This window comes from Morone saxatilis, unplaced genomic scaffold, assembly GCF_004916995.1.
Source record: "Morone saxatilis isolate NCDOM2014 unplaced genomic scaffold, NCSU_SB_2.0 Contig21, whole genome shotgun sequence".
Classification (NCBI taxonomy): Eukaryota; Metazoa; Chordata; class Actinopteri; family Moronidae; genus Morone; species Morone saxatilis.
Genome location: NW_023339774.1, coordinates 15,687,389 through 15,697,892, shown reverse-complemented (window position 1 = coordinate 15,697,892; position 10,504 = coordinate 15,687,389). Strand labels below are relative to the sequence as shown.

At 38.0% G+C, this 10,504-nt stretch overlaps 1 protein-coding gene across 3 annotated transcripts in view; it reads left to right on the top strand.

The window, feature by feature from the left end:
- Positions 1 to 8,025: 8,025 nt before the first annotated feature.
- mapk10 (mitogen-activated protein kinase 10) overlaps positions 8,026 to 10,504 on the top strand; it is a 26,691-nt gene continuing 24,212 nt past the window's right edge. For 2 of the 3 annotated variants that reach the window (XM_035668561.1, XM_035668560.1), the window contains exons 1-2: positions 8,026 to 8,091; positions 9,680 to 9,849. In XM_035668561.1, the coding sequence (XP_035524454.1) occupies positions 8,026 to 8,091; positions 9,680 to 9,849 (236 nt within the window). Of the gene's footprint in view, positions 8,092 to 9,679; positions 9,850 to 10,504 lie in introns of those variants that run through there. The other variant, XM_035668559.1, reaches the window with a different exon arrangement.

The window sequence follows — 10,504 nt, the reverse complement described above, 5'->3', positions numbered from 1 at the left end:
ATACCAAAGTCATACTTTAAAATAGGGTTGAATATATCTTATATATAAACAATCAATCAGATTAATTATTCCATATACAGTATCAGCAACACCTACCTTCAAAAATATATTGTATTAAGTTGGAGGAAAAAGAGAAGAAATCTTAAATTCATGTGCAGTAAATTGGGTCTTAACCTGTTAAAGTTAGCAAGATCAAATTACAGTAATGAAAAAGGCACACCTAGATTTCTAACATATTCTTATAAATAAAATTAAATTCTTGCTGCATGAAAGTTAATTCCCCCAGGCTGCAGTCTTGCTTACCACCACAGACAAACAGAGAAATGTGCCTGCAGAGAGAGATGCACAGTTACATAATTGGATTTGATCTGACAAATATGCGGCTTTTATTTGCTTTTTGCAGATAGCTGAGTGCAAGACTTTAAGCTGTGTCAGATTCTGTCCCAATCTGCTCGCAGCACGTCTGTAAAGAGAATTAAGAGTCACTAAGGGTCAGACATTGTAGCAACTCAGAGGCCATCAAAAGGATTTTAGGGAGATCATTAATTCCAGACTAAATACGATGCTGAAAACCGGCCTTATGTCAACACATTTTCTCTGGGTGCACTCATATTGAAGAAATCCATAATCCAGTTTGTTATTTGGATGCACATATGAGTGATTTGGGCTTATGAGAAATATTAATACATCAAGTACAAGGTGTGGTACAATCTATTGAGTGAATACCTTTGCAGCAGTGGTCTATTTTAGAAAGTGTTACCGTAACCATGGCATCAGAATAGGTCTCTGATCAAATGAAATATTTTGTGTTATCCTATGTGTATAGATAACTATTCAGGAGGCACGGTGCCCCAGTCTTGTCCTCTTCCCCTTCCAAAGTAGTTTCAGGTTCTGTAAGAAAAGCTGTAAATCAGATAGATGTACTTATGCACCTGCCAAAGCTGTACATGTTGCTGCCATGCGGCTTATCAGAAAATTGCAGTGTAAGCTGTTTTTTCGGCTAACATGTCTGTTGTTTACTTAAAGTGAATCAACGGATGTGAGTGAGGCGACAGGCGAGAGCAGAGACAGACAGGATAAGTGTATTTCAGCTGTAAAGAAGCAAATCAATAGATGTCAGCGAACATTCAGATTCTCACAGCCTGTAGATGAGCTCGGGAGTCAGTGCTGTGTTGTTTTCCTGGCTGGGATCTGCAGTTTGAAGTGCTTCCCTTCCCCTCCCCTGAGCCCAAATGGGAGGCTGTACTGCGTTTGGCTCGAACTGCACGGCAAACGCAAGGCAAGGCAAGGCTGCGTACTGCAGGAGAGGCTGAGGCTGCTGAACCAAGCACTCACAATGGAGCTCCGAGGGAGGGGGAGGGGAGACGGTTGCAGCGAAAGGCTGGGAGCCTGGGAGCAGGAATGGTGGGAGCGAGGGAGGGACAAAAGAGAAGCAGGGAAAGGAAGAACGCAGGCTCTCATCAGTGTTGAGGATGGAGGGGAGAATGAGGACGTAGATGGAGAATGTTGTGGAATGGTGACATTGATAAAATGTGGATGAGCCTGAAAGTATGACAGAGGGAAGAAGAGTGGTGAGGGGAGAGGAAGCAAAGATGGATACGACAGGAGACAATAACACTGGTGTGTAGTGGACATTAACAGGCACATTGTGTTTTATCAGTAGCCCTCTAATGTTATAGCAGTCAATCAACCTATTTAATGCAGACATAAAACATTGTCTATAACTTAAATCCTATGTGGCTTTAAGGATTACTGAAACCACGCACACGTCTTACTGTATATATTATAGTGTGGGCTACGCTGAGTCAGAAACAGTCTGTGAAATACGTACTGAAAGCAGAGTGGATGGTAGTGGGACTTAATTGCTACTCAAAGATGCACCTCATTATTCTATATTTCAAACACCTGCTGTTGTAACACCTTAGCCACACATGATTCATTACGAGTAAGGCAAGATATTCCTATTTTTCAGCAATCCGTGTAGAATGTTAAGATTTTTCCGCACCAGTGTTTCTGTAAAATTAATTTCTGGTCAAACACGCCTTTCAGTCAAGAGACATTTTCAGTACATATTGGCATGACATGTCCCCTGGCTGCACTTCTCCAACAAGTAATGAAATGGACTCTCATGACACACAGGGAATAGCTCACATCCTCCCCTGTAATAATAGTGTGTAGGTTTTTAACCTCAACCACTAAGAAAAGCTCTAAATCAGATGAATGTGTCCATAAACCTGCTGTGCCAAAGAAATGTCTGATTTGTGATGACACAGAATCATGACTTTGCTGGCGCAGTTACCTGGCAGAGCAACATTTTTAAACGGACGGTTTGCATGTTATTGCAGGGTCTGTTGCTTCTGTTGGTGTCATGTTGTGCTTGGTCGAACTTGGTTAATCAGGCATAGGGCTTCATTATGCGAATACAGCGATGGCAGACAATGTTTGGTGTAATAATGTGTAATATTTGGGAAGAAATGTGTCATCGTTCACTTGTCTTGACTTGAATTGTCTTTGTGTACTTTTAACTCCCATCAGACAGAGTGCTCTGTTTTATCACATGAACATTTCCGACTGCATTTAATCATCACAGAAATGTCACAAGTGTAACTAATAACATTAATGATAGCTCCATTCTGTTGAGCCAGCATACACAAATCATCATTTATCATAGATCATATATCATGTTTATACCTGGATTCCTGATATCATGCATCCTGACTCAGTGGTATGTCACTGAAACGTCATTAATTACACCTGCTCCTGTCTCTGGCACAACTAAATGGAATGCAGACAGCCCTAGTTGATATTATTACTGACTATCACTTTAGTTAAAAATGTCCAGTGTTTAAATACAAGCATTTTTCCCATTGCCTCGTGGTTTTCTTTACTCTTTGGCCTCTTTGGTAGTAATGCATTCATGTGCAGGTTCTAATTACAAGCAGCTGGTTGGGTGAAACTGTCAGCCTCAGAAATATAGATGCAGGTAATTTTAGACCGCAACGGTATCTGTAAAAAAAAAACCTGTCATCATGGCTGCGAGGCCATCGCTGGTGGTTACATCTAGATAAAATCCAATATTAACATTCGATTTAGTTAGTTTTATAGGAGCTGTACACTGTTTGTTTGTGTCTGGTTTCACTTTTTAATGAACTGCTACAAATATCTAACAAAAGTAGCTAATTTAAGCTTTTTATCTGGCAGCATAGACTACAAGATGTTTGGGAAACTAGTGCGTTGGGCCAGAAGAGTTTAATTACATTTGATTCACACCATCATCATCAACTTTTTTATAGGAGTTGCTCTCAGTCCTGGTCCATCAGTCATCCAATCAGAGGCTGATATGCACCTTGATAAACAAGCAGGTAAAACAGAAAAAACAAAAGTATCCTACCGTCGATCATGCCGGGATTGAGAGCTACTGATATACAACGGGACACTTCCTCCCGAGTCCGCAGTGATCATTGGTTTGCCTGAGGCATTGTTGTGCCCATGAGGGCGGATGTAACAGAATGCCCAGGATACAAATACCAAGGACCAGCCACAACTGCAGAGCACACACACATGCACACACACCAGCACAATCCAGCATCAGCAAGGCCAGCACTGGAGATTAATGGTCTGCTGTATCAGTAATGTGCATTAGCCCATTCAAGATAATTAAAACCTCCTCTCTGATTTGTCTGTCTTTTTCTTTCTTTCTTTCTCTCTTTCTTTCTTTCTTTTCTTTCATTTTTTCTTAATAACATTTAATAACTGACCTGGGCTTTTGTAATTGTGCAATACATTTGTGTCTGAACGTGTTTGCGAGAGAGAGACAGAGACTATGGTCTGTTTCACAAGCTCAGAGTTGTCTCATAAACCCGTTTTAATTTGAGATCACAGGCTGGTAGAAATTCAAAATACACCATCAGACATCAACAGTCAAGGATATGCCAGCACTGCTAACATTTTACTGACTGCTACAAATTGGCAATTTTATTTAATCTATACTGCAAGGCGTCCAGATCTCCTGTACATCGGGCAGAAGCACTGTTGCTTTCCAAACTCTGATGCAACGCTAAGCAACACTGTTGAGAAAGCTTGAAGAGCAGTATTATACAGAAGGGAAAACTTTAAGAAAATAGTGGTTGATGCTTATATCATGCAAAAGTTATGTAATACGTTTCCACTGATTCTCGTCTTTTATTTTGCAGACGATGATGCTACCATTTTCTCAATGTTCATGATATCGAAACTCAACCCTATTTGAGTTCCGACCAAACCGTCAGAGCTTTTATCGCTTGTCATTAACTTAAAATTGATCAAGTTTTGTTGTTAAAGTTGATCAGTTTTACTCTGAGGCTGTCTTACGAGCAAACACCACACCCTCCTGGTACTAACTGATCCTCATCACTAAACACTTAACTCGCAGTTGACACTCCATCACTGTCTTATTGGCAGGACAAGGCATGCACAGCTGAAACGTGGTTAAAAACATAACAAAACATATCCATATCTTGTATATTAAGGTGTTTTTTGTAAAGTTTATTGGAAAATAAAAAATGAATTGTATTCAGTACAATATTTATTGATATATTTGTATATGCGTTGATCTCCCCACTCTCCCCTACTGTCTTCTTAATAGGCTGGAGCAGAAAAGGGAAATTCAAATGTCTTCCATTTTTTTTGCTTATTCAACTTCTCAATCACCTAGAATTGGCTTGCACTGTTGAAACATATTGTAGTCAGAATGATATATGGACATTTGGGCTGGTGCTGAGTGTATTCTTAGCTGCAACCAGAGCAGCATTTCAACCATGACCACAATCAGCAGAATCTGGTCAGAGGGTTAAACAGACATGCACAGAATCTGCTGTTTCACTTGCTGTCGGCTTCACAAAGGGGATAAATAGCTGTAGGGTGACTTGATTTGTCGTTTTCACCGCATCTTCATGATTATCTGTTCCTGATAATTACACAAAGCATTTTTTTCTTCACGTTATGAAAGCTATGCAACTTCGTACCTCATTATTGCTAAGCTGCACATGTTCCAAAAATGACAGCTCCAAGGTAAATTGTTTTTAGTCTTTATCCAGTTAAGATGCTGCATATTTTTATGGTTCTGCTCCAAATCTTTGGGTCAGACATCGACAGGGTTGACATCACATCTTAGACAATCCATCAGGGTAATATAAAAAGACTCACATCTGCATTATCATGAGTTGGTTTTTCAGCACAGAAATTAAAAGCTATAACATCATGATTCTGTTTTTCTTTTCTCTTCATCAGTGTTTTTCTATCTTTCTTACCAAACCAATATGTAGTTGCCATATATCTGTCCTGATGGTGGTGGGAGGCTTGTTGCTAATCCTTGTATCAAAATGCAGCTCATCAGAAAACAGCCATTTAATGAACAGCTCACATTTTAGCAGCAGTATGACCACTTGTTGTCTTATATAATTTGATTATATTGCAAAATAAACAGAACACCACAATATCCACAAAATAGCGCTAACTAGTAAGCTTTGTACATTTGCCCACACAGCCTATTGTCATCTTCAGAGATGATCCAGGTGGTGTTTGATTTATTGCTGGGAGGAAAAGATTGGCCGTGTGAGAGGTTTAATATCTTATGTACACAGATGGCTAAAGTGGCACTGATATCGATAGCTAGGTGGCGGTGCTTATTCAGTGTTGACCTGTTAGATTAATAACAAATATTGTGACGGTTAATGTGGTAGCAGTGATGTTAGTCATGTCAAACATACAGCTGTGATGTGAAATTTGTGTAGCGGTTTAAGGGAATGCAACTGCGCAGAAATTACGTCTAAATCCCTCTTTCTTCATAACCGTACCTTTCCTTATGCATTATTTCTCACTCCCTAATTTATTATCCTTCTCATGTTTTTATTCCACTTTATTCTCATTTCACTCAATGAATGATTATTCTGATTCCCCCAGTAATGCGGGTAGTGAATCAGTTCATAATTTTGCATTTGAGGGCACACACTGCTATAACATATGGCTCATACAAATGCAGCACATCCGGTGGTTAATGCAGACAGTAAGAATGTCAGCCATCACTTTGTACTGTCACACTGCATGGGTCTAAAGTAAAAGGTCAAGCTAAATAGGGCAAACCAGAAATCTCACGCCTCTATGTCCCACATCTCTTTTTTAACACTGCCTTGCTCCCTTAGGATTTAACAGAGACACTAAAGCCTTGACTGTGACATTATTGGAGGGCTGGTGGAGCTACATTTGTGTCCAGAAACTAGAATTACTCGATTTTGTGAAACATGAGGACAGAACAAACCATTCGGGTACAATTGTTGCAGAAATGTTTTTTCTATTAGTTTCAATGCCAACATTAACGTCACATATCAATTTATTCAGAAGACATGAACATTCATACGTTGGGAGCATCATTACCTGGAAAACCCTTGAAGTCAGAGTCATTGTGGGCGATAGCTACAGCTCTCGCTCCTGCTTAATGTGGGAGCCATATCATTCAGAGCTTTCTTTCCTCTTTATTCCTCCCTTGCAATGTTTTGAACAGATCTGCCAACAAAAAGTTCCAGAAAACATGCAAATCTATATTTAAACCAATCTGACCCATTAGCTGCTACTTTTACAAAGTAAACAACCCAAAACTTTGCCAAAAATGTCTACACTACTTTTATGCAAATGCAATGCCTGATGGTACAAGCTCTTGTAAAGCGAGTTTCATGTTTGATAACCCTGTGAAACTGTGCATGCATTATCTCCTCAGTGTCCCCAGAAAAAATGTTTATTATTTTGGTGGTTTACTGTATTTTAATGTAGTTGCACAACTCATATGACATAGATTTCATTACTTTGAGTAATCAATAGACATTGAGGACATAAATGCACACTTTCAAGTGGATAAATATTAAAGCTTTCACTTTTTTATAGGACTTATTTGACATTTTATGAAATAAACCTATTGGCTTACATGCTAAAAATTTAGATGAGAAGATTGATACCATTCTCATGTATGTATGTTAAATGTAAAGCTACAGCCAGCAGCTGGGTTGGCTTAGCTTAGCATAAAGACGTGATCTGAAATTGCCTACCAACACCTTGAAAGCTCACTCTTTAATATATTATATCTACTTTGTTTAATCAAGTCACTTCCCGGAGGCTCTACTCTGTCAATATGAAACAGAAATAGTCTGACATAGAACCCTTTGTAAACCCACAACATGTCACTTTGTTTTACAAATTAAACAAAGAAGATATAGCATGTTAATGACGAGCTTGTAGGTGGATAATGTTAGCTTTGACAGAGCCAGGCTAGTTGTTTCCCCTGATTCCCGTCTTTATGCTAAGCTAAGCTAACTCGTAGCTTCTAATTTAACATACCGACATGAAAGTGGAAAGTGAAATTGGCAATCTTCTCATGTAAGTGTCAGCAAGAAAGAAAGTGTGTTTCCCAAAATGTCATACTATTCCTGAGTGTAATATTAGTCTTCAGCTTGCCAGGAAGTCATCAACAAACCTATTATCTTTCACTCCTGATAGCACCAGCTATTCGGATCATTTTTTTCATCCCAAGTCATTCCAGCACCTTGAAACACAAAGACATCGGTCATTGTTGCCACACTATATTGTACTCTGATGAAGAATCAATATATTGGCCAATTCTTGTATATAGAGGGGTAGTGGTGACTTGTTGTTTTTCTCACTTTTATTGAGAATGATGGGGACAGAGTGGAGAGAACAGCAGTGAATATTTCAGTCCACACCAGCAGAGGTGTAAAACAACTATTCCATCTCATGTTGAAGAATTCTGTACTCAAAAAGGCCATGATAAATTAAACTGCTATATTGTCTATTATATCTAATGCATTGCAAGTGCTACTGTATAAATCCTGATGTAGATGAATGTACATTACCACTACACTTTATATGTTTTGGGGTCAGTTCATTTCACATCATACACGTAATAAATCGCTGAACTCATGTGCACACCACACACACTCTGACTCTTGGCTCTTCTCTGTTTGTGTCTTGCAGGTATTTATGAGCAGACATTTCTTATATAACTGCAGCCAACCAATCCTGGATGTGAAGATAGCCTTTTGTCAGGTGTGTGTTCCATACAGGTAAAAAAGGTACAGTATTCATTCACTTCCACTTCCCCTTCATTGCTCTATATGTTGTGGTATTGTTGTGTTTCTGTGTGTAATAGTGATATACCTGAAGAACAGTTTAACTAACTGTTCTAACTATTCACTTAAGAATAAAGATAAAATGGAGCATGTTAAATTTTAAATGTGAAATACAATATGGTTTCCACTTGTGATTAGGAGCTAGGTGTAAATATCCTGATTAAAAAGGTGTTTTTTCAGAAGGTAAAGAGTTTACAGCCTTGTGTTGATAATTAATTACATGCAAAGCCAAAAAATTGCACGAATAAAATAATTCAGGTAGACCTGATTTTCCATTAAGTTCAGTACTAGACAAAACAGTGAAGTGACTTCAAAACTGAAACCTCTTCCTCAGTTGTAAAAGTGTCAATGTAAAATATATGCAAAACTCCTGTGGGGATGTAATTTCATAAACAGTGCAGTCTATATCACAAGTGTGTGAGTGAAGATTGTGTAGTTTGCTACAGGCTATTCCACTGTAGCTCACATTATTAAGACGCTTTGCACGGGATGTCTGCTGTATACAGGCTGCAGTTCAATATATTGAAATTATTAGATCATAGGTTTGCATGACTTGCAAGTAATGTATGATTTAATGTATTACATCAAATATATATCTTCCATCTTGTTTGGTGGAAGTGTTTCAAACTTGTGCCCCTCAGTAATACACAGCTTTGTTTGGTCTGTGAGCTGTGTTGTAATTACCCCGTCTGTAATTAACTGATATTTTTGTTGTGGCACCATTTGTTCGACTGCTTGCCCAAGTAATTATAGCCTGATTATTGTGTGCACGTTCATAAAAGATGTCTTTAGTCTAGTTAATACAGTAAAGACATTAGTGGCACTAATGTCATTACATGGCTATTATAGAGTTTACATTTCTGCATGGAGACAGTGTAAACTCAACTGTACTGTATGTCCTGTCCTGCTACCTTTCCAGTTTTACCAATTATTCCCTAACACACACAAAGCACCAATATGGACTCATATTAAATGCAGACAGTGAATAATACAGTAGCAGCTAAATATTACATATTGACTGTTGATTGGTTAAGTAATGTATTGATGGCTAATGGTTTAATATTAATTACTTAAAGGACCAGTGTGGTGGCATCTAGCAGGAAAGTTGAACACTGCTCGTGTCTGACGACCTGGGAATGCCAGTGTTTGGTTTGTCTGTTCTGGGCTACTGTAGAAACATGGCAGTTCAACATGGTGGGTTACATAGGAGGAGACCCACTGCTTCTGTATATAAAAATGGCTCCTAATAAAATAATGAAAAAACAACTGATCCTATATTCAGGTGATTATACATTAATGAAAACATACCTGTGAATATCATACTCCATTTCTGCCAGTTGATCCTCCTAAATGTTACACACTGGATCTTTAATATATATTATATATGTATATATATATACATTAATATAATCTTCCAGATGTTTTATCACTTGCCAGGTAAGTAAACACATAAATCGCTTTCATCATCACTAACAGAGTTTTTCTTCTGTGTTTACTTCATGCAGGGTTTTGGAAAACAAGTGGATGTGTCATATATTGCCAAACATTACAACATGAGCAAAAGCAAAGTGGACAACCAGTTCTACAGTGTGGAAGTGGGAGACTCCACCTTCACAGTTTTAAAACGTTATCAGAATTTAAAGCCCATTGGCTCCGGAGCTCAGGGAATTGTCTGGTAGGTACTCAACAGTTAATTTCTTTTATGTCCTGTTTTACATCATATCATGCTATTTGATGTGGGTTTTTATTCAGTATTTAATCTTGTCTCATTTAACTGTTAGTTGTTTTTCTTAATTGTCTTGTAGTTTATTGCTATGGGGGATTATTGAAAGATGAGAATCTCTGCTTATTGTTTTCACTGTTGTGAGAGTGAACGGCTGTAAAATGTAATTCTAGAAAATTGTTTTGACATTTACATGATTAATAATTAGTGTAATTTTCAATTCTCCTGAAAACCCTGATGTGGTTCCATTATACCTGACCAATCAGAACATCTGAAAGCACAGCATGCAGTCGTGTGACTCATCTTTGCACAAACGTAAAAGCTTGTGAATGTAAAAAACATATCTGGACATATTTTGGGTTTTAATTACATCTTATACAAATACATCTTAATATCTTGTTTTTTAAATCTGGTAAATGTTTATTTAAAATCCCTATGGAACATTAAAACGGGCCTTATTTTGAATTATGATCAGTTGAGAGGCACAAATATGATCATTTTAAACTGTCAAGTCAACATCTTCAATTATAACTGTAAATATACTTGTAATTAACATTGTTAAAAAAGCACTAAATGGGTTTTAGCTGAACCACCATGTAAAGAGGTC